Here is a 25,470-nt window from a genome sequence, read left to right as displayed (position 1 = left end):
TTATTAAGCATACTTAGAGTATGTACTCAGCTCAGCCAATGAGAGATCAGAGCCAACCATTTGGCTGACAGCACTCCACCCCACAGCCAATCACAATCCTTTTATCTTCACCCTTTCTATTTAGCACAGCTTTGAAACATTCTGGGGGTGGAGTCAAGTCAGAAACTCAGTTTAATCTAATATCTCATTGGCTGAGCTACACGGTTAACCTTCCTACAGGAAGACATTTTGTGATCAAGGAGGCGGGTTTATGCTTTAAAGGACCACTCTAGGCACCCAGACCACTTCAGCTTAATGAAGTGGTCTGGGTGCCTGGTTCAGCTAGGGTTAACCCTTTTTTCTATAAACATAGCAGTTTCAGAGAAACTGCTATGTTTACAAAAGGGTTAATCCAGCCTCTAGTGGCTGTCTCATTGACAGCCGCTAGAGGCGCTTCCGCGCTTCTCACTGTGATTTTCACAGTGAGAAGACGCTAGCGTCCATAGGAAGGCATTGAGAATGCTTTCCTATGAGACTGGCTGAATGCGCGAGCGGCTCTTGCCGCGCATGCGCATTCATCCAGGGACGTCAGAAGAGGGAGGAGAGTCCCAGCGCCGAGGGAGCCCGGCGCTGGAGAAAGGTGAGTGTTTAATCCCCTTCCTCCCCCTTCAGCCCGGCGGGAGGGGGACCCCTGAGGGTGAGGGCTCCCTCAGGGCAATATAGTGCCAGGAAAACAAGTTTGTTTTCCTGGCACTATAGTGGTCCTTTTAAAAGCAGCAAAATATTTTTCTTTTTTCAAAACTAAATAGATCTGAATAGAAAGAAAATAACAGCACGAATATAATGCCAGAATCTCATAAAAATTCCCTTTTTCTTTTTTCTGTAATAAATGCTAGCAGCGAAAGAAGACTCTGAAATACAGAGCGCATGGGCAGCGCTTACTGGATAAACTTCTTTCTAAACACGTTATTTATGCTATGATGTATTTATATATAACTTTACAGGCGTGATGCAGGGCAAAGAAGCTATTCAACCAAAAGAAAGCGTAATACCCTGTTCTGAAAGCTCTCCATGTAATGAGCTGCAGAATGATCCTTAATTCGAGTATATTAATAGTCACAGGCAAGACCTCTAATGACACATTTCTCATATTTAATAATCAGATAAACTAATAAATATAAAGGTGATAAAATACTATACCTGCGGGTTTGTAAATAAAATGTAGACACCAAGAAAAATGCAGGGAAACAGGGAGGGCTTCATTGATAATCCGTACTCCTATAAGATAATATTATATTATCAATCAAGGTAAGAGAGAGACAGACAGACAGAGCGACAGACAGAAAGACAGAGCGACAGACAGACAGGCAGACTTACTGTATTTTGAGACACAGTCCTGTTAAGGAGACCCCTCTCTGACTTTGTATACTAATAGTTAGTTAGTGTTATGAGCTGAGCGTTCGGCCCTCGGCTGACAGTTGCTATATATAGAGAGCTTACACTAGTGCTGAGTGCAAGGACTGGCAATAAACTAGCTCATGGTATCAGTATCAGCCAGTAATGAGAGCGAACACTCATCGTCCCCCAGAACGCTGGATTCAGACCCTGACACAGCATTAAATATAGCGTTATAAAGGTCCCAGGGATAAAGGCAGATTGCAAAACGTCTCACTGCTTAAAGAGTGGGTGTAGAGAACACACAAACTGTCAACAAAGGCACTTTCAGTTTTTATATCACTCACAGGGTGTGAGATTTATAGCATAGACACAAACATGAGAACAAGGAGATATTACAAGATGTGCTCACAATCTACAAATAAACAGAGGGAAAGCAATTGATGCATAAATGAGTGAGGCGAGGAAAGGCATTATGGTTGGAATCTGGGGGTTCTGTGACATCACCTTTAAAGGTGCATTCTGTGACAAAAGATACCGATAGCCTGGGGGAGGTAGAAGGTAGGTTGTCATAAGATGAAAGGTTTATACAGGTCGAGGACTTGGTTGGAAAGGCCTCTTCCAAATGGAAAACTATGGGATACACGGAGCACTGCATGAACTGAGCGGGTTTAAAGGAGACATGGCTTATAATGGAGACATAGTATATAATTGTGACATGTCGTATAATGGAAGCAGCAGCCCATTCTCCTGGCATTACAGTCTGTTTACCCTTCGACCATGCATCAATAAATAAATTGGCACTTTTACTGATGTAGCTGACCACAGGTAACCCGACTGGTTACCTCCGCTAAACTCTCCTCTCAGCTCGAAATAGAACCTTCAGTGAATATAGCTCTGTTCAACCAAAGTAACTAGACCACACATAGTTCTGGGAGTATATCTGATTTTTCTGTTCTGAATGCAGCCTTTTATGCACATACCGCCAGCCTGGTGTCTCCATTCACTACATACAGATCCCGCCTTGGCGCCTCTGTGTCTGGGAGATAATGGAGTCAAGGCTCACTAAGTTAATAATCTCCCCAATACAGGAAGCCGAATACTGGAAATACCCCCAAATCACACGAAAACAGTTATGAACACCCACACGTCTTATATCCCCGGATAGCTCTCATTGGAGTGCCCAATCTGTCCAAATAGTGATCCGTTGAGGTTTAGAGAACCTGGCTGATAGGTAGCGATTGTTCCTTCTGATGTCCTGGAGCATTCTCATTGGGCATTGGAAAAGGGGGGAGAACTGTGATAAAAGGTGACCGGGCAAGGTGGTATTTGTGGTCTGTATGGAGGTAAGAGATCTAGGATCCAATCATATGGTCTGTATGGAGGTAAGCGTTCTAGGACCCAATCATATGGTCTGTATGGAGCTATTTTCCTTGATTTGGCAAAGGCCTTTGACACAGTAGACCACGACGTTCTACTGCACTCAAACTCAAAAACTCACGTATTGGTGATCATCCGCTAACCTGGTTTTGATCGTATGTATCAGATCGATCGCAATATGTGTCAGTTTCTGACAGCGACTCCCTCTCCTAGTCACGTGTGGTGTTCCTCAAGGTTCCATTTTCGAACCACTGCTATTCACATTATTTATAAATGATCTGCCTAATGTCTGCAAATCTTAAAATGTACACATGTACGCAGACGGCATAGTAATTCACAGAGGTAGTGTGGCGAGATCGCTGTCTAACTGAATTGCCCTTTCCTATGTGTGGATGTGCCCTCCTGGAATGTGCGTTCCCCCTTTGTAATTTTCCCCCTTTCTGTAATTTTGACCTTAAATCATGCAAAGTACCTTTTAACCACACGGGGGCGCCTCGTGCGCCGGACCACCCCGATACTCCATTTAGAACGTTTAGTTAGAACGTCCACATCTTGATAACTAGGTGTGAAAACCACAGACCCCAAGGGAACAAGCAGTGCATGCTTCCCCTGGGGGGCAACTGGTTCGTATCACAGAACGCATACCAGGGGGAGCATTCGTGTCCTGAACCGGCCTGCGCGCACTGTCTTAATGCACTGTTCTACCCGCTCTCCAACAGAGCTATAATAACTTGTACCCCTCCCTACCTGTCAGGTACGAGGCTAGGATCGTAGCTACTCAGGAGCATGCTGTCTCTTGCGGATACCTGCGTGGGGGTGTCCACCGGAGAGAGGGACGCGCTCCAGCAGGGAATCTCTGGAGCTGTGAGTTGGTCCTTCCTCCTCCGAGCGCTGATTGGCACGATTTGGTTTGCGCCCTTTCAGCTGATTGGCTGTTGCCTTGTTTAGGCGCAAAGTTTGAATTTGCCAGACTAAACCAAGCAACTCCATGGAACTAATTTCAGGGATGTACAGAGCCTCGAGCACGAGACTTTGAATGCTAATATCTTGGGCTCTGTTCAACCGATCACCCAGCTTTTTGCAGGGATCTCAGATGGGAGCCAGGGCTATTTAGTGACATATTTTTTAACCCTGTAACCCCTTCATGTCCCAGGGCGCCAAGCCTGTTGGTATCTCACAGAGCGGGAGATGGTTATCTGCAGCTTAGCCCCCTCCTGCCTGGGATTGTGTTGGATGGAGACCCCTGCGGGGGTCTGTCCATAAAAAGCTGTGTGCCCTAAGAAACATTGTCAACGGTTGTACCATGGAGCTGTGTGTCGTCCAGTTACTGGGGGAAATTGGTCTGACCAATTAATAATGGGAATAACCAGCCGGGTTACCCAGATCCTGCTACAGGTAGAAAAGTGGATACAGATACTGAGATCCCCAAGTTCAAGGACACATCGGCCTTATTTGAGCTCTATCCAATTGTGGTAGCAGCAGTTAAGTGGGGAGCTTGCTGGTCTGGGAATACGGTGCATTGCTTCTCGGGCAACATGGCAACGTGCCATATTGTAAACAAGGGACGTTCCTCTTCCCTGGCCATCATGCGGTTTATGAGGACTCTCACATGGCTAGCTGCAAAACACAGTTTTCTTTTAACTTGCATTCATGTGCCTGGGGTTCTCAATATTGCAGCTGATCACTTATCACGGTCTCGGTTTTAGGAGTTCCGGGCAGCACTACCAACAGCTACCCTGATACCAACTCCGGTATCGCAGTGGCAGGAGATGGTTTGGGACTAAAAGAACTGCTCTATCACGGGCAACAACTCTCACAACTCGGTCTTTCCGATAACACCAGGAAGGCATATGGCAGGGCTTTTCATGTTTTCAATAGATTCTTGCTGGACTTTAATATCACTGACCAATTTTCCTTGGAGACAATCATTGCATTCATTTCTTTTTGCCACCTTCATCTAACACTATCGTTCAATACCATTAAGTTGTATATCACAGGTATTCAACATCACATCCTCACTACTTGGCCTAATAGACAACGCTTTCTGTCATCCTACCAAGTTAAAGCCATACTTAAAGGTATTAAAGACTCCACCCCTATACCCTCACCCTCCAGACTACCCATCCACGATCTATTGTTTCAGTCACTGTCAAATCTGCTAGACACCTCACCATTCGAAGCTCATACTAATCGTATAATTAAAACAGCCATCTATTTGGCCTTTTATGGTTTTCTTTGGCCCAAAGAGTTCACCACTACTAACTATAACTCCCCCAATTTCATCACAAGGTCAAACTTGGTGAAGTTACAAGATCACTATCTGCTATCCCTACACCATACCAAAACTAGCGCCAAAGGACAGATGGTCACTATCACCTATTACTCCACTAGTAATAAATGGTGTCCGGTGGAAGTTATCGACAAATATTTTTCCTTCTGTACAATGGCTCCAACACAACCACTCCTGACCTTACACGGTAATGAGCTCACTACGAGTAAGTTCATGATGTATGTTAGAATGTTGTTGGTCCGGTTAGGATTGAACCCGGCAAACTACTCTGGTCACTCGTTTAGAATAGGAGCCGCCACTACAGCTTCTAAAAAGAATATCCCGGCTCACATCATTAAAATAATCTTTTATTTCAGGCCTACTACCTCGTCAGTTTCGGCACACCACAGCTGACATTTCCATTCCCTTTTTGTCTTATGTTACTAATGCTACGGCTTTATGCCGTGACCACAACTATGTATATATAAATAAATAAAAATAATACGAAATATAAATATGTCCATATACAAAATTACATAAATACACGTAGACTACAAATATATAAATATGCATATATATTTAAATTCTACATGCGTATTTATGTAATATTTTTACATAATTAAGTAACTTTATTTATTGCAATTTGAGGGACCTGCCTGATAACCCAGGCCGCAATTCCAGAGAATTTAATTTGCTAGCACTGTATTTTACCCTGTAACTTTCTATGACATCCTAAAACCTGTACATGGGGGGTACTGTTTTACTCGGGAGACTTCGCTGAACACAAATATTAGTGATTCAAAACAGTAAAACATATCACAGCGATGATATTGTCAGTGAAAGTGAATTCTATTGCATTTTTCACACACAAACAGCACTTTTACTGATGATATAATTGTTGTGATACGTTTTACTGTTTTGAAACACTAATATTTGTGTTCAGCAAAGTCTCCCGAGTATAACAGTACCCCCAATGTACAGGTTTTATAGCGTTTTTGAAAGTTACAGGGTCAAATATAAGGGTCAAATATTTTTACATTGAAAATTGCCAGGTTGGTTACGTTGCCTTTGAGAGCGTATGGTAGCCCAGGAATGAGAATTACCCCCATGATGGCATACCATTTGCAAAAGAAGACAATCCAAGGTATTGCAAATGGGGTATGTCCAGTCTTTTTTAGTAACCACTTAGTCACAAACACTGGCCAAAATTAGCATTCAATTCAGTTTTTTACTTTTTTCACACACAAACAAATATGAACGCTAACTTTGGCCAGTGTTTGTGACTAAGTGGCTACTAAAAGAGACTGGACATACCCCATATTAAATACCCTGGGTTGTCTACTTTAAAAAAATATGTACATGTGAGGTGTGATTCAGAGATTTATGACAGATAATAGTGTTACAATGTCACTATTGATACATTTTAAATATATATATATTTTAAAACAGCAATTTCCTATTTGTACTTATAGCCATATAACTTGCAAAAAACAAAAGCAAAAAAGCTGGTTAACACTGGGTGTTTTTAAACTTAGGACAACATTTTGAATCTATTTAGCACTTTTTTTCATTAGCTTTGGTAGGTAAGTAAAAGATTTTTCAAGCAAAAGTCAAGTCAAGTTTTTCACCATATTTATTATTTTTTTTAAAGTAAATTATATGACATGATACAAATAATGGTATGTAAAGAAAGCCCCTTTTGTCCTGAAAAAAAACAATATATAACTTGTATGGAAACAGTAAATATGAGAGGAAAATTACAGCTAAACACAAATACCACAAAAGTGTTAAAAGAGCCCTGGACCTTAACGTACAACATCGCAAAAACAGGCCGGTCCTGAAGAAGTTATTATTATTATTATTTTATTATTTTATTATTTATATAGCGCCAACAAATTCCGTAGCGCTGTACAATGGGTGGACTAACAGACACATAATTGAGATCAGACCACTGGACGTACAGGAAAAGAGGGGGTTGAGGGCCCTGCTCAATGAGCTTACATGCTAGAGGGAGTGGGGTATAGTGACACAAAGGGTTAAAGTAGGGGGATTAAATAGTTTGTTAGAGAAGGGTTTATTGAGTGCTTGGTAGGTCATTTTTGACAGTTGCAGGAAAGGAGTCATGGGGTGGGGGATGAGAAGCCTGCTGACAGTTTAATTGATACGCTTTAACGAAGAAGTGAGTTTTCAAAGATTTTTTGAAGGAGTGGAGGCTGGGTGAAAGTCTGATTGAGGAGGGAAGTGAGTTCCACAGAATAGGTGCAGCCCTAGAGAAGTCTTGAAGGCGAGCGTCAGAGGTGGGGATCCGGGCAGAGGATAGGCGTAGGTCTTGGGATGAGCGCAGGGGTCTCGACGGGACATACTTGTGTATGAGGGAGGATAGGTATGTTGGAGCAGCATTATGTAGGGATTTGTAAGCAAGTGCCAGAATTTTGAATTGGGCCCTATATCTAACTGGAAGCCAATGCAGGGACTGACAGAGCGTGGAGGCGTGGGAGGTGCGGCCGGTCAGGAAAATAAGCCTTGCAGCCGCGTTCATTACAGATTGCAGCGGTGCAAGCTGGGAACATGTAAGACCGATCAGAAGGGGATTGCAGTAGTCGAGGCGAGAGAGAACAACAGCATGAAACAATATCTTAGCCGCGTCCGGCGTTAGATATGGGCGGATGCGCGCTATGTTCTTGAGTTGGAAGCGACAGGATTTGACTATCGATTGGACATGGGGAGTAAAAGAGAGGTCAGAATCGAAAAGAACCCCTAGGCAGCGAGCCTGCGAGGTAGAGGTGATAGTAGCGCCGTTGACTTGGATGGAGACAACAGGAGTAGCAGCACTTGAGGGAGGAAAAACTAGAAGTTCTGTTTTGGACAGGTTGAGTTTAAGGAAGTGAGCAGCCATCCAGTTGGAAATCGCAGAGAGGCAGTCAGAAACACGAGTCAAGGTGGGCGGAGAGAGATCAGGGGAGGACAGGTAGATTTGCGTGTCATCTGCATATAAATGATATTGGAAACCAAAGGAGCTGATGAGTTTACCAAGGGAGGCAGTATAGATAGAGAACAATAGGGGGCCGAGGACAGATCCTTGGGGGACGCCGACAGAGAGGGGTTGGTGAGAAGAGGCAGAACCAGAGAAAGAAACACTGAAAGAGCGCTGGGAGAGGTAGGAGGAGCACCAGGAGAGAGCAGTATCCTGTAGACCAAAGTTACGAAGAATGTGAAGAAGCTGTTGATGATCAACAGTGTCAAATGCGGCAGAAAGATCAAGGAGGATTAGGATAGAGTATTGGCCGTGAGATTTAGCGGCAATTAAGTCGTTGGATACTTTGGTCACAGCAGTTTCGACAGAGTGACCAGCGCGGAATCCAGACTGAAGGGGGTCAAGCAGAGAGTTGGATTCGAGAAAGTCTGTCAATCTGGCGTACACAACTCTCTCGAGGATCTTGGAGGCAAATGGGAGTAGCGAGATAGGGCGGTAGTTGGATGGGGAGTTGGGATCAAGGTTGGGCTTTTTCAGAATCGGGGTTACGGTTGCATGTTTGAAGGGTGAGGGAAATGTGCCAGAGGAAAGGGAGAGATTGAAAATGCTAGCGAGAGGAAGAGCAAGAGAGGGAGACAAAGTGCGGATGAGATGCGAGGGAATAGGATCGAGAGAGCAGGTGGTGGGGCGGGAGGACAGGAGCAGTGCAGAAACCTCTTGTGCTGTAGCAGGTGCAAATGTGCATAGGATGGCAGGGGGAGTGGGGTTGGGTGATATAATGATAGGGGAAGGAGAGAGATTAGAGATCTCTTTCCTGATTGTAGAGATCTTTTCAGTGAAATGAGATGCAAAGTTTGTGGCGGACAAGGTGGTGGAAGGAGGGGTAGTCACAGGGCGAAGAAGAGCATCAAAAGTGTGAAACAGGTGTTTGGGTTGGTGGGACAGTGTGCTTATGAGGGTTTTGAAGTAGTTTACTTTTGCAGAGGAAAGAGCCATGCTGTAGGAGCGCAGCATAAATTTATAGTGGACAAAGTCAGATGCAGAGTGAGACTTTCTCCAGCAGCGTTCAGCAGTTCTAGAACATTTTTGGAGGTAACGGGTCTGCTTAGTGTGCCAGGGTTGTAGTTGGGGGCGCTTGCTGCGTTTAACTGTAGGAGGTGCCATGATGTCAAGTTGAGAGGAGAGAGTGGAGTTGTAGAATGAGGTTGCAGAGTTAGGGCAGTTGAGATTTGAGATGGGTAAAAGGAGTGTTTGGAGTGTGGTGGAGAAGTGCTGGAGATCAAGGGAGTTGAGGTTTCTGCGAGGTTGGAGAGTTGATGGTGTTGAAATTTTGGTATGAGGTATGCAGATGTTAAATGTTAGCAGATGGTGGTCAGTTAAGAGATCCATCTTTACATATCTCAAAACAGAATGCACCTGTCATGGTTGATTATATATTTCTTACCTGTTCTATGTTAAATTTTGTATATATTGTGTATTAATATTGTTTTTGTATTTTATTGTACCCTATTGTAACAATGCAATGTTTTGTGGACCCAGGACATACTTGAAAGCGAGAGAAATCTCAATGTATTGTTCCTGGTAAAATATTTTATAAATAAGTAAATGGAGGTAAGAGATCTATGGCCCAATCATATGGTCTGTATCGAGGTAAGCTATCTAGAGCCCAATCATATGGTCAATATGGAGGTAAGTGTTCTAGGACCCAATCATATAGTCTGTGACAGACCTTACCACCTATTTAGTGTCTTTTCCCTTCTTTTTTTGTTCTACCCTTTTTTACATTCAGGAGTACTTCATACGAACAATAATCATTTGTCTCCCGAATGAGGACCACCCCTGTACCCCATTAGAACATTCACACCAGCAACTTAAGTGTAAAAACGCAAGGGAAGTAATTAATGAATACTACCCCTGGGTGGCCGCCATTTCATAAAACCGAACGCATGTGCTCAACAAAAGAATGGTGGCCATCTTGTCTCCCGAAGTTGGGTAGCAGTACTTGGTCGTCGAGTGCCTGGAACTCTTTTCAGCTAGGCACTCGCACGAACACCAGTAAATTTTAGACCGCAGCTCGTCCCGGTTCCCGACCACCTATACGAATGACAGTCAAGAGATATGAACTACCGAACAGGGGGAGCATGTGTATCCTGAAATGAAGAGATTCCCTTGCATGGTGTTCGCACAGGAGCCCCATGAACAGAGACCGGCCAAGAAACCTATTCTTCTGGAACTGTTTTGGGCTAGTGCCTTGTGCCTGGACGGTCAAAACTTTACCTCAATGGCATTCCCGTTCCACCGAACCATTCTGAGTGATATTTGGATATGTTATACAGTACACTCAGATTGGGGCTATCGGGGGATGTACTTTTTGTGGGGTTCCTGAGTGTGGTGGGTACACTTTTAGGGTACTGTATTTTTGTATGGATTTTCTGTACCTGAGAGATAATTGAATTATAGTTTTTTGCTCATGCAATTATCTCTCAGGCACAAAGGATCTTGGGATTAAAACCCCTGTTTTAATGTATTGGAGAGGGTCTGTGCATAAAAGCCTTGTATGTCCTGAATAAAAGGTAGTTGACTCCCAGAGCTGTGTGTCGTCCAGTTACTGGGGGAATGGGCTATATCTACTAAACAGCACTTCAGTTCCAGCTCCAGTGGATTACAGCAGAGATATTCTGTCTCAGCATTGCAGCTCCACTACATGGTATGTATGAAGGTAAGCAATCTAGAGGCCAATTATATGATCTGTATGGAGGTAAGTGAACTAGCGCCCAATCATATGATCTGTATGGAGGTAAGTGAACTAGCGCCTGTAGCGGGGTAGAGGTATGATCCAAGGTAGCCCCGCTGGTAGACAGGAACAACAGTCCAAGACAGGTATAAAACAGGTAGCGTAGTTACAATCCCTTCCCTCCAAGAACTAGACGACACATAGCTTGGAGGTCAACTGTCAGCTTTATTCACACATTTGCTTTTATGTCTTTTTCCCATGCAAGGGAGGTAACTTAAAATATCCAATCACATCGTAGTCACCTCCTCTCCCTCTCCTCCCCTTAGATTAACAGTTAAGCTCATTAGTGGGAACAGAGTTTTCCCCAGTTTCTGGATGTCCCCTAAATACAGGGGGTACGGTGACAAATGAGGGGTCCCCTGGTAGGTCTGTTCTGGGTGAGCAACATACTCAAAATTCACCCAGATCAGACCAGGGGTTCGGGAGTTAAAGACATTTAAAGATTTGACTGACTGCAGGGATTCGGTAGCCGAAAACAGCTCCATGGATTCTGGCCCTGTGGTCGGTCTATTTCACTGAACAAAAGGTACCGAACATTTCAGCCATCCGGCTCTAATCTTACGTTCGGATGAATACCCTAGTCTGGGGGATTCATCCTACCGAACGGCGGGCCGTTCGGCAGTTTGAATCGTGCGTTTTGGTGGTCCTGGAGGTCTGAGCGGTGTCTGGGTAGTCGAGCGTCCGATTTTAGTTCCAGGCGCTCGACGACCAAACACCGCTGTTCGGGAGTTAAGATGGCCGCCGCCACGTGGTTATTATGCGAACGGCGGCCACCCACGAACCCAATTACGGTTCTGGCAACATTGTTTCCTTCTATGAAGGGGAGGCACACGACCACAGCAGGGTGGTCTTGCATTCGGTACTTTCAATCGGTTCCCGAACCGGCTAAGAGTTTCTGGTTCGGGAACCGATTACATTAAGATGCTGTTAAAATACAAGGTACATTCAGTGACATAGAGTTCAAATACAATATAACATTTCAGGTAACAGTCTCTTGTGGCTGCTTCTGCCACAATGCTCCCCCAGAACCAAGCCAGCATACACAGTCTGATCCCAACGGATCGGCTTGGGGATGTCTGGAGGAGTACCCCCAAATCACTTGTCCAGTTCAGTTTGTCGAGATAACCCGTCGGCATTTCCATTGAGCTTCCCCAGGCGATATTGGATGTTGAAATCAAATGGCTGCAGCGCTAAGCTCCAGTGCAGCAGCCTGGCATTGTCCCCTGACACCCGGTTCAGCCAGACCAACGGGTTGTGATCTGTGAGTAGTGAGAATGTTTGCCCATACAAATAGAGCTGCAGTTTCTTGAGGGCCCACACCACGGCAAGGCACTCCTTTTCGATGGCGGCGTAGCTTACTTCTCTGGGTAAAAGTTTTCTGCTGAGGTAAGCTACCGGATGTTCACCTCCATCGGCTCTGATCTGGCTCAGTACTGCTCCCAATGCAAACAGTGAAGCGTCAGTATGGACGAGAAAGCGTTTAGTTGGATCGGGAGCAGCTAACACAGGGGCATTAACAAGGGCATTTTTTAGGAGTTGGAATGCCTGTTCACACTCTGGGGCCCATACTACTAATTTAGGAAGGTTCTTGCGGGTTAAGTCGGTAAGGGGCTTGGCTAGGGCGCTGTAGTTAGGTACGAACTTTCGGTAATACCCTGCGGTCCCCAAAAAGGCTAATACCTGGGTTTTAGTGCGGGGGGTTGGCCATTTAGCTACGGCCTCTATTTTGGCTGGCTCGGGTTTTTGGTGGCCGCTGCCTACTCGGTGTCCTAGATATTGGACCTCTGCCATCCCTATATGACATTTACTGGGTTTGAGGGTTAGTCCGGCTTCTCTGATGCGGTCTAGTACTGCCCCGATATGGTCCAGATGGTCTGCCCAGGAATAACTAAAGATGGCTATGTCGTCTAGATAGGCGCAAGTGTACTCCTGAAACCCGTCTAATAGTCGGTCCACCATTCTCTGGAATGTGGCCGGGGCGTTCTTCATCCCAAATGGCATGACCCTGAATTGGTACAGGCCAAATGGGGTGACGAAGGCCGATTTGGGAATAGCGTCCTCGGCTAGAGGAATTTGCCAATATCCCTTGCAAAGATCAATTGTGGTTAAGTATTTGCCCCTGGCCATTTTGTCTAATAGCTCGTCTATCCGGGGCATGGGATAGGCATCAGATACGGTTTTATCATTGAGCCTCCGGTAATCTACGCAGAAGCGGGTAGTTCCATCCCGCTTCGGCACGAGTACCACGGGGGATGCCCAGGGGCTATCCGAATGCTCAATTACCCCTAACTGCAGCATTTCCTTCAGCTCCTTGTACATGTTCCCCCTCACTGCTTCGGGAATGCGGTAGGGCGGTTGACGGAGCGGGGTCGGATCTAGGGTTTCTACTCGATGGGTAGCTAACGGGTTATATCGCGGGAGGTTGGAAAAAGTGGCTCCTTTTTCCCTAATTAGACTTTGGGCCTGAGCTCTTTCCTGAGGATTCAAGCGCTCTCCTAACTGTACAGCTGCTAGGTCCTCTTGCAGGGTTCCTCGGGCTAGCATGTCTGGGAGGGGTAGGTTATCTGCGTCCTCAGCAGCCGAGTCGCAGATGGCGGATACCTCCTCTGTGTGCTCGCGGTAGGGTTTCAGCATGTTCACATGGAACATGCGTCTGTCTCCGGTCCCGGCGCAGGGGCCAATTATATAGGTGGTATCGCAGACCTGCTCTACCACCTTGAATGGGCCCCGCCAGGAAGCCTGCAGCTTGTCAGTAGTGACGGGTCGCAGAACTAGCACCTTCTGGCCGACCTGAAAGCTGCGGTCCCTGGCTCCCCTATCATACCATCGGCGCTGGCGTGTCTGGGCTGCCTGGAGGTTGTTGCGCACAGCCCGGGTCAATTCCTCCAAGCGGTTCCGAAACTCCAACACATAGGGTACGATAGGGGTGCCGTTAATGGTCGTTCCCCCCTCCCAGTGTTCCCTGATTAGATCTAGGGGTCCCCTTACTCTCCTTCCGAACAACAATTCGAAAGGGGAGAACCCAGTGGACTCTTGGGGCACCTCTCGGTACGCGAACAGGAGATGGGGTAAGAACCGCTGCCAGTTTTTCTGGGTTGCTACGAACGTGCGGATCATTTGTTTTAGTGTTCCATTGAAACGTTCGCAGAGGCCATTGGACTGGGGGTGGTATGGGGAGTTAAGGATAGCTCGGACCCCGCATACTTTCCAAAGCTGGTGAGTGACCTCGGCCGTGAATTGGGTACCCCTATCCGAAATAATCTCCCGGGGGATCCCCATACGGGTAAATATGCGCATGAGGGCGTCTACTATGGTCTCAGCATGTACATTCGTCAGGGCTACTGCTTCGGGGTATCTAGTGGCGTAGTCTACTACGGTCAATATGTATTTCTTGCCAGACGGGCTTTTTTGTTTCAGCGGTCCGATGATGTCTACCGCTACCCGGCTAAAGGGTTCTTCGATTATGGGCAGGGTGTGTAGTTTGGCCTTGTATCGGTCCCCCCGTTTTCCCACTCTCTGACAGGTATCGCAGGTATTACAGTACTGCTTAATATCCTGTGATATCCCTGGCCAGAAGAAATTCTGCAGCAGCCGATGTTTGGTTCGGCTGATCCCTAGGTGGCCTGACAGGGGAATGTCATGGGCGATTCGCATTAACTCTTGTCTATACTTTCGAGGCACAATTAACTGTTTGATGGGTACGGGAATTGATCCGGCTACTACCTTTTCTGCATACCGGTATAATAACCCCTTATCCCAAGCATATCTCTCCCCCTCTATGCCAGTCTGGTTTTTATCTACCCGATCCTTGTAAACTTGTAGGGACGGGTCCAGGGCGACCTCGCTACCAAATTCTAATGGGGCAGTCCAGGGTAACACAGTGTGATCAGGGGGGTTCGGGCTTACCTGAGCCTCAGAGTCGATGTGGGGTGCCGTGGTGCGAGCCTGTTGACGGGTGACGACCGGGTAAGCCTCCTGTGGAGGAGGTCGGGTAACAAAAGCGGAGGTTAGCTCCCCCAAATCGTTCCCCAAAATCACATCCCCACTTCAATTTGCCCTGCCCCCGCTCCCCAGTCCAAATGTAGTTTAGCAGTGGGTACTTTGTAGATGGCTCCCCCTGCCACCCGAACTGCAATACAGTCTCCAGTGAGATGGTTCGGGGCCACTAGATGGTTCCGTACCAGAGTGATGGTGGCCCCAGAATCTCTTAATCCCTCCATCCGCTTTCCCTCCACATGGACCACTTGTCGGTGGCCTTGGCGGTTGTCTGATGCCGCCTGTACCGGGTTTACCTCATGGAGGGTGCCCAAGGGTTCCTCTATTTGGGTAGAGGTGAAAGGTTGAGCCAATGCTCTGGCCTGATAGTGTACTGCGGCTCGAGGGGTGGTTGGTGGTCGTTGAGGGGTCCAGGCCGGCCTGGCCCGGTTTCGGGTACAGTCTTGTTGCATATGACCCATCTGGTTACAGGTATGGCATCGGATAGATGCCCTGTTGCTGTACCGGGGAGGTTGGGACTGGTAGGTCCCCCCTGGTCGGGGCGAATCTACTGGGGTAAGTCGGGGAACATTTGGCGTGGATTGCACTCTAGTGGATGAGTGCTGTTCCCGCCGGGTGTCCTGATGCTCATCTGCTAGCTTAGCGGCCTCTTGCAGCGTACAGGGCTTACGATCTCTTACCCAGATCTGTAGATCTTCGGACAAAAACATTGGTAGAATTGTTCCAGCACCATCAACTGCGTGATCTCTTGGGACGTGATGGCTTTTGCTGCCTCAAGCCACCCGGTGGCTGCCCGTTGTAGGCGGTGTGCAAATTCTGCATGCAAGTCTTTTCCCGATTTGAGTAGTTTCCGGAACTGTATTCGGTATGCCTCAGGTGTAATGGCATACCGTGCGAGCAAGGTTTGTTTTACCTTCTGATAGTCCCGGATATCCTCTGCTGGCATGGCTCGGTATGCATCTGCTGCGCGGCCTGACAGGTTACCCGCTAGCAAGGGCACTTGGTCTTCAGTGCTAATGGCATGCAGCTGGCACAACCGTTCAAAGTCCTGTAAATAGCCATCAATGTCCCCCTCGGTATCAATAAATGCTTTAAATGCCTGGTACGGTATTTTAGCTTTCACTGGCGGGGTGGGGACAGACGTTGCGATTCCTTCCCCCGCTTGTTGGTTCCTCAGCGTCGCTCGCAGCATGAGGTATGCCTGTACATCGTTGTAAACCTGGTCTGCCTTCTGCGCTGCCATGGCTGGTGGGAATAGAGCCATCCTGCCCCTATATTCCCTGATAAACTCGGATTCCTCCTCCTCCCTTGGAGGTGCTGCAGCAGCTGCGACTGTCTCCTTCCATGAGCTCTGCGATTAGGATAGCCTTTGTTTTGTTGCTTGCTATCCTCCCTCTCGCTTCTAGTAACTCTTTTAGCGTGTCCCGTTTCAAGAGGGTATAATCCGTTTCCATTCAGTCCTTTTGAATTCCTGCTGAACACTTCTTGCTGTGTAGTACGATCCCGTCGCTTGCCACCAATTGTAGCGGGGTAGAGGTATGATCCAAGGTAGCCCCGCTGGTAGACAGGAACAACAGTCCAAGACAGGTATAAAACAGGTAGCGTAGTTACAATCCCTTCCCTCCAAGAACTAGACGACACATAGCTTGGAGGTCAACTGTCAGCTTTATTCACACATTTGCTTTTATGTCTTTTTCCCATGCAAGGGAGGTAACTTAAAATATCCAATCACATCGTAGTCACCTCCTCTCCCTCTCCTCCCCTTAGATTAACAGTTAAGCTCATTAGTGGGAACAGAGTTTTCCCCAGTTTCTGGATGTCCCCTAAATACAGGGGGTACGGTGACAAATGAGGGGTCCCCTGGTAGGTCTGTTCTGGGTGAGCAACTGTCAGGATCGGGACAGGGATCCAACACGCAGAGTACAAACAGTAGCCAGATACGTATACCGGACCTTAGAATGGCCGGACTAACGTAAGTAGTACAGTATAGAATGGTCGAATCAAGGGTAACAAGCCGAATCAAGGGTAACAGAGATAAGCAGAGTAAAGTAAACAAGCCGGGTCAAAACCAAAAGGGATAATAGAATACACAAGCACTGAGTGACTAGAACAAACTAGAACCACGACAGGGCAATGAGCTAATGAAAGAAGCTCTGTTAAATACCCTGTTCAGAGCAGTAACCACGCCTCCGAGGCGTCCTGATTGGTCCTGCAGCAATTGAGTGACAGGTCGTTCCGGAGGAGTGTCCTGATGACAACTTCCTGCCTAGATGCTGTAAAAGGCAGTCACTCCCTCGCGGCCGGCCTTGCATGACTGGATAGACCTTGGGGAAGGGAGCCATCAGGCCGTCTGGATTGAGTAAAAGCTAAGTCTCTGCCTCTTTCAGAGGTAGAGACCATAGGTACCCTGACAGCAACATACTCAAAATTCACCCAGATCAGACCAGGGGTTCGGGAGTTAAAGACATTTAAAGATTTGACCGACTGCAGGGATTCGGTAGCCGAAAACAGCTCCATGGATTCTGGCCCTGTGGTCGGTCTATTTCACTGAACAAAAGGTATCGAACATTTCAGCCATCCGGCTCTAATCTTACATTCGGATGAATCCCCTAGTCTGGGGGATTCATCCTACCGAACGGCGGGCCATTCGGCAGTTTGAATCGTGCGTTTTGGTGGTCCTGGAGGTCTGAGCGGTGTCTGGGTAGTCGAGCGTCCGATTTTAGTTCCAGGCGCTCGGCGACCAAACACCGCTGTTCGGGAGTTAAGATGGCCGTCGCCACGTGGTTATTATGCGAACGGCGGCCACCCACGAACCCAATTACGGTTCTGGCAACATTGTTTCCTTCTATGAAGGGGAGGCACACGACCACAGCAGGGTGGTCTTGCATTCGGTACTTTCAATCGGTTCCCGAACCGGCTAAGAGTTTCTGGTTCGGGAACCGATTACATTAAGATGCTGTTAAAATACAAGGTACATTCAGTGACATAGAGTTCAAATACAATATAACATTTCAGGTAACAGTCTCTTGTGGCTGCTTCTGCCACAGCGCCCAATCATATGATCTGTATGGAGGTAAGTGAACTAGCGCCCAATCATATGATCTGTATGGAGGTAAGCGAACTAGCGCTCAATCATATGATCTGTATGGAGGTAAGCGATTTAGGGCCCAATCATATGATCTGTATGGAGGTAAGTGAACTAGCGCCCAATCATGATCTGTATGGAGGTAAGTGAACTAGCGCCCAATCATATGATCTGTATGGAGGTAAGCGATTTAGGGCCCAATCATATGATCTGTATGGAGGTAAGTGAACTAGCGCCCAATCATATGATCTGTATTTAGGTAAGTGAACTAGCGCCCAATCATATGATCTGTATGGAGGTAAGCGAACTAGCGCCCAATCATATGATCTGTATGGAGGTTAGCGAACTAGCGCCCAATCATATGATCTGTATGGAGGTTAGCGAACTAGCGCCCAATCATATGATCTGTATGGAGGTAAGCGATTTAGGGCCCAATCATATGATCTGTATGGAGGTAAGTGAACTAGCGCCCAATCATATGATCTGTATGGAGGTAAGCGATTTAGGGCCCAATCATATGATCTGTATGGAGGTAAGCGAACTAGCGCCCAATCATATGATCTGTATGGAGGTAAGCGATTTAGGGCCCAATTATATGGAGGTAAAAGATCTAGGGCCCAATCATATGGTCTTTATGGCGGTAAGATATATATGGACCAATTTTATGGTCTGTATGGAGGTAAAAGATCTAGGGCCCAATCATATGGTCTTTATGGCGGTAAGATATATATAGACCAATTTTATGGTCTGTATGGAGGTAAGCGATTTAGGGCCCAATTTTATGGTCTGTATGGAGGTAAAAGATCTAGGGCCCAATTATATAGTCTTTATGGCGGTAAGATATCTATTGCCCAATTATATGGTCTGTATGGAGGTAACAGATCTAGGGCCCAATCATATGGTCTGTATGGAGGTAACAGATCTAGCGCCCAATTTTATGGTCTGTATGGAGGTAAGGGATTTAGGGCCCAATCATATGGCCTGTACAGAGCTAAGAGATATTGGGGCTATAGAAATGGACCAAGGAGCAGCACTATTTATGTATGTGTGTATGTATGTATGTATGTATGTGTGTATGTATTATCTATGTATGTGTTGATTGTCAGATAAACTTTTCCATCTATTCTGCTTCTCAAATAATACTGGTACTATACCTATGTTGCTTGTACCATCAGTTTTATATACTTAGTTTCATGTGTATTTCTGGAATTGTGTGAGGGTCTATACCCAGCAGTGTTTCCTTTTTAACCGCATTCCAGCTCTAAGAAGCACTTAGTGTCACGAGACAATTAAGCAGTTTAAGGGAAAACATCACCAATGGCCAGTCCCCTAATTGACTTACGAGTGTGAGTTTCCAGTCTCCTGTTTTATTTTCTCCTTAGATATTTGACAAGAGGCCAAGGTCTAGAATTCCATACATTTAATGACAGGAAAAACAAACCAAGGCCAAGGATAATTGACATAATCAAGAAATCACCTCCTTCTCTGTGTTAATAGCAGATGCCATTGTCTTATTCAGGATATTGTTTGAAGGAAAAGGTAGCAAAATTGTGAGTAACTATCACATGGTTCGTTTAATTATGGAGCAGGAAATGTCTTTCATTAATTCTCAACATGATATATTTGGCTTCTCGCTTTGTTTTTCCATTTTCTTTTATTTGTTTTCATTACATCCAATTGATCATGTTCTATAATATAGATACATATTGTGGCAAAGATGCCTTTGCCACTAGCTCCTGTAGGAGCCTGCTGGCTAGTCTTCTTCCCAAGTACTATGGGCCATGTAAAAGACATGTTAAAAGACTTTGTTCGTGGGATTTCCCTGTATTGTTCGGGAACCAAACAAACCCACCAACTGCGGACCACCTCTGTGCTTGTTAACCCCTATTGACTTCTCTTGTCACCTCCATCATCGTGGATTCCAATTGTTCGGCTGGATGGCCGCGGTTCGTATGCATGAATACGTGGGAACTGAGTTGGCAGCCATCTTGTCCGCATGAACGCAGGCAGCAGTGTTTGGTCATCGAGTTCATGGAACTCAAATCGGACACCAACTCGCAAACACTGCTGAACTTTGACGAACACCTGCTTCTTTTCCACACATGTCAGGAGAGTGCGATTCGGTGGGATTGTTTGCATGAACTATGTGAACAATCGCTACCTAGGAGCCAGAGGATGCATTCAGTAGATTGTTTGTTTTTGTACTCCGAAAGAGACCTGCTGCCACCTTTCTCCTGGAAACATTTTTAGCAGGCGCCTCATGTGCAGTAGGTCAAAACTTTACCTTGATGGTGTTTCGGGTGTGTTCTTGGGATCTAATTGTTTTTTGGATATGTTATGCGCTCAGATCCAGGCTATCCGGGGATATAAGACTTGAGGGGGTACATGGTTGTGTTATGTCTGTTTTGGAGGTTATAAAATATTGTAGATGTTTCTGTACCTGAGAGATAATTGAATGATAGGTTTTTCTCACGCAATTATCTCTCAGATACAGAGGATCTTGGGAGAAAAACCCTGTATTTTTGTGTAAGAAACTCCATGTAGGGGTCTATGCATAAAAGATTGTGTGTGGCCCAGAATAAAGTCAGTTCACTCCCAGAATTAAGTCTCAGCTAATGGGGGGTGGGTGGGAGCTACACCTGCTCTATCTACTGCTATATAGCTATACTCTTTGGAGGAGAGCTTTGACCACTGGGAGCTGGATCCATGACTTAGATCTAGGGTGGGAAGAGACAACGAGACCCCGGCCACGCTGTGACGGCTAAGGGACTGAAAGTGCTTATGGTGTCCCGGTGAAAGTGTGTTTGGCGGAGGTACCCAGTCGGGTCTGCCACACATATCAATGTATTTTTCCTATGTTTATGTTTTTTTTTTCTGTTGTTTTTGTTTTGAAACCCAGTGTTCCAAGTTGGGCAACAGGACGTTAACGAATACACTAAAGGTGATGATAAAGGCATGCTTTGTATAATTACACAGCCATTGTTGGATTCAGGAAGTTTGCTAACTAACCGATCGCACTGATATGGAATTTACAGTCTGCTTCCATTCCGTTGGCATTTACACGGTCTCAGATTTCTGGGCATTAACTTACTGGCCAGCAACCCTCTTATCTACCAAATAACATTCTGTCTTTATGGCAAAAGATTAACAAGACGTTCAAGGTTAAGCATTCGTTTTCTCTATGTTTTGTATATTTTCTAATAACGCTTCCCATGCACACCCTCCCTAAACTACGGATCATTTTACAACAAATCATTACCTACACCTCTTCCAGTGAGCACTTCTCTTCCTTTTCTATCCCCCCACAACATCAAACCATAACCCCAAACGTCCCCTCAAAATATACACCACTCGGTTCTGTCACTTTGCTGGTTTTATTTTTTAAAATAATTTCCTCAGCGTGATCTATAGCGGTTTTTGACAATGGGCGGAACTTAAGCAATGTTGTATTTCAGTTGCTAATTTACCCCAAATCCATCAGTAAAATAAATCCCACTGACAGCAAAGTGCAGACATTATGGACAGAGGAGAACAAAATGGCGGCACCCAGATACTGAGATCCAGTGCAAGGAAGAGGAGATAATAGATATAAATAAAGGCAAGGAGCAGGAAATAATCATTCCAATCATTACGATACAGGGGGCATAAGGAAAGGAAAAGAGAAAACAAACACGTCAGGTCCACTTTAAGGAACCCAGTCTATATTCTCAGATACAGACACCCTTTTATTAAGCGAGGCTTTGTTAACATATTATGGATAACCTGCACTCCTTACTCTCCACAAGTTATTACCGAATACCACACCTACATCTTATAGACGACCTCTCCCAGACTAAGTTCAAGTATTTAATTTTGTTTTATGCATTCCAGCATTGACTCATGGGATATGTAGTGTAATTCCCTCTGCCAGCCACAGTTCCACTCATCACATTTAATGACTGGTACTGCTTAGAAAGCTATTAGCTGCTATCAAATTATCCCCAGTCCCGTTTTGCGGCCTGTGCTGTGTGCAGCCATTTTCCAATCCTCAGACCAGATAGCAATGGGTGTCCACGTACTGTTGATCACGTAATATTATCTAATTTCCGGAGTGTATTCCACTTGCGTGTGTATTCTGGTAGTTTTATATTTTTGGCTCTGGTGTTTATTCTCCTTTATAATGCCATTAATGAAAGCGTCAGTATGATAGATACGGCAGATAAAGTCCTAGCCCTCGGCTTTTTGCCAGCACTCATAAAAAGAAGAGATCTGGCCCTCAGCCAAAGGCAGAATAATGCTGACATGATACTGTTACAGGAAACATGGAACTGTACACAAGGTCACACTTGATACAACAACCGCAGGATACTATAGTAATCATGGGTATTAACCATGTGACTGCTAGACATTGCCCACACCCCTCTGGGAGTAAAATGATTACAGGGGACTCTGCTATAATACAATCATTTCTAAAGTGAAATGAAGTAGTTCAAATAAATTAAATTCACCAACAAACCAAATCATAGAACACTCAAATAGCTTACCCTTCGGTTGGTCCTGCTCAGTCCTCAATCTAGTTTCAACCCATCTTGTGTCATTACAGAGAGAACCTAAACTATTTGCATAGCGGACTGATCCCATCCCGAAGGGCGGTCTATAGCGCTTTATTTTAACTGTGGATACAGTTTTTGTAAAAAGCTGTTTTTTTTTTTACTTGTCTTGGTTTGTTTTCAATACTCCTGTTTTAGGCTTTTTTATTTTTATCAGGTTATTTCATGGTCAAAACTCATGTTTTAAGGTTCAGTGACAAAGAGATATTGAAGAAGACAAAAAAACATTATTTTTATCCAAATTATGAAAGACTGAGTTTCAATTAAGGTAGAGATATATATTTATAATAATGTCAGCGTCCTTCCTCTGAGAAGGAGTGAAGGACAGGAATTTTGTTATGTGGTTGGAGGACAGGGTTTTACACTTAGAGCTATGGCACTGGGCACCTGGAGGCTTGGGAACATTTACTTTAAAATGGCCACCACCACCTCGCAATAATATCATATTTCCATCATTAGACGGTGTAAATTGCACCACTATTATGTTACTCATTGCTCCTGTAGAAATTTTCCATGATGCACATCAGACAGCCCTTCAGACAAGTAGAGATATGCTTTCAACGGATCCTTGCCAACATATGTTTAGTCTATATATCTTACAGAATCCAAAATAGCAAGTAAATGTGACAGGCAGAAAATTCAGATAAAATTCCCACTGACCTTGGGAGGACGGGGGCACACAGGACAAACACATGCAAAAACACAAAAAAAGGTTTCCATTTTTAAGTGCAAGGATTCATTGAAGGCTTGGGGACATGGTGGCCCTTGCACATTTTCATTCACATCTCCCACTGGACAGTCCCTCACTGGTGTAATTGGAGAATATCCTTTGTACTACTGATGACATAGTTTGTGATGTCACTTGGTAATCATTGCAAGTGGATATAAATTCAGCAAATCACAGTGCAGGAGACTGTCCAGAACAACAAAGGCCACGCCATTCTTTAAAGGCAATAGAGTTATTTCTCTATTCTATGTACGGATGTGGTTGTGAATGATAGAGTAGTACGCAACTGATGCACAAGAATTGCAGAGCATTTAAATTTTTTGTAAAGTTTAAGGCCCAGTCAGGGTTACCATGTGTCATGTAAGCATATTTTATTCCCAATTGATAGCCCCAATCATGCATATCAAACCTACTTTGCACAGCACCATTCAAACAGCAAATGAGTCTCATCATTAAAACAGCTATATGCCTTGCTTTTTACGGTTTCCTTAGGCCCAGAGAATTTACTGTCACAAAGTTCTCTGATACCTAAAAATACACAACCAAGTCAAATCTAATGACCATTACATTCTGACACTAAGACAATCAAAAACTAGTGAAATGGGTTTCACAGCAGAGATTCCTTACCCAAACACATTCACCATGGTGCCCGGTCAAGGTTCTAAACTCACTCTCTAGTATATTTGTAGGCTTGTCAAATACATCGTCACTTCTCAAATTACATGGAAAACCTCGAACGACACACAAGTTCGTTCTGTATCTTCAAACCCAATCAGTTAGACTAGGCTTTAGTCCAACCTCTTACTCCGGTCATTCATTCCGCATAGTAGCCTCTTCATCTGTACCCAGCCACAACGTTCCCACTCACATGATAAAGAGAATGGGCCGTTGGAAATCCTCCGCTTTCTGTAGGTACATTCTATGTGCAGTACAGGAAATTAGGAATGCATTTAATACCATGGCATTGTAAGTATTGTATTCTGGTTTAATAAAGTATTGAATCATAACTTTTTGCCCTCATTATTACAGGCCTAACCACTCATCGGTTCCGACACACCACTACCGACTTTATTATATATTAGCATCAATCCAGTTTATGATCGGCTATGGTATGCAACCACAAATGTAAAGGCGACAGCCTGTAGTTGTGGGAGGAGTTGTCCAGTCTATTTAACTCTAGACCACCTCCCCTTGAGTTCCAGCATTGCCCTCCTTCCTCGCCCCTTTTTAAATGTTATCACTCCTCAATAAGTGGGCCCTCTTTATTACAGACCTAACAACTGTCAGTGCAGGCACACCACGACAGACAGACAGACAGACAGACAGACAGACAGACAGACAGACACTAAAAGCCGCTTATTAAATCAGTAATGTGCTTGTGGTAATACATACAGATAGTGATGTACCGAACTGTCCGCCGGCGGACAGTTCCCGGCGAAATTAGCTTGTTCGCCGCGGCGGGCGGACACATGCGCAGTTCGATCCGCCCCCTATTCGTCATCATTGGGCAAACTTTGACCCTGTGCCTCTCGGTCAGCAGACACATTCCAGCCAATCAGCAGCACTCCCTCCCTTCTACACCCTCCAACCTCCCTCCCAGCATCCATTTTCGATTCATTCGGAAGATGCATGCTTAGTGAGAGGAGGGAAAGTTTAGCTGCTGCTGATTAGATGGGGAAATTGATAGCTAGGCTAGGGTATTCAGTGTCCACTACAATCCTGAAGGACTCATCTGATCTCTGCTGTAAGGACAGCACCCCAAAAAGCCCTTTTTAGGGCTAGAACATCAGGCTGCTTTTTTTTTTTTTTTTTTTCCTGTGTAATGTAATTGCAGGTGCCTGCCTGCCAGCCTGTGTGTCAGGCTCACAGCATATACTGTGCCCACTTGCCCAGTGCCACCACTCATATCTGTTTTAACAATCGGTTAAGCTTTACATTTAAAATAAATATTTTTTTCACTGTAATAGAAGAGCAGTTGCCTGCCTGCCAGCTTCTGTGTGAGTTTCACAGTGGATACTGTGCCCTCTTGCCCAGTGCCACCACTCATATCTGTTTTTACAATAGCTTAAGCTTTAGATTTAAAATAAATATTTTTTTTCACTGTAATAGAAGAGCAGTTAGTTGTCTGCAAGTGTCTGGGTGTCAGGCCTACTTCAGCGTGTGCTCTGCAGACCTGTGCCAGCATGCTTTGACAGTTGCCAATCATATCTGGTGTCTCTTTAGCGTGCTTTTACAAAGAAAAAAGGTTTCCAGTGTAAGCTAATAGCAGCCAGTCAGTGTCC

General features: G+C 45.3%; 1 protein-coding gene across 2 annotated transcripts in view; it reads right to left on the bottom strand.

The window, feature by feature from the left end:
• The window catches only part of LOC134600331 (ecto-ADP-ribosyltransferase 5-like), an 88,790-nt gene that overhangs the window by 25,042 nt on the left and 38,278 nt on the right, over positions 1–25,470 (bottom strand). Inside the window, exons 1-2 of one of the 2 annotated variants that reach the window (XM_063445010.1) lie at positions 1,357–1,609; positions 1,180–1,257 (exon numbers count right to left, since the gene is read on the bottom strand). In XM_063445010.1, coding sequence (XP_063301080.1) covers positions 1,180–1,242 — 63 coding nt within the window. In that variant the 5' untranslated portion in view covers positions 1,243–1,257; positions 1,357–1,609. Of the gene's footprint in view, positions 1–1,179; positions 1,258–1,356; positions 1,610–25,470 lie in introns of those variants that run through there. The other variant, XM_063445009.1, reaches the window with a different exon arrangement.

Source organism: Pelobates fuscus, chromosome 1, assembly GCF_036172605.1.
Source record: "Pelobates fuscus isolate aPelFus1 chromosome 1, aPelFus1.pri, whole genome shotgun sequence".
Lineage (NCBI taxonomy): Eukaryota > Metazoa > Chordata > Amphibia > Anura > Pelobatidae > Pelobates > Pelobates fuscus.
The sequence above is the reverse complement of the archived record's forward strand: the minus strand, read 5'-3'. Positions and strand labels throughout refer to the sequence as shown.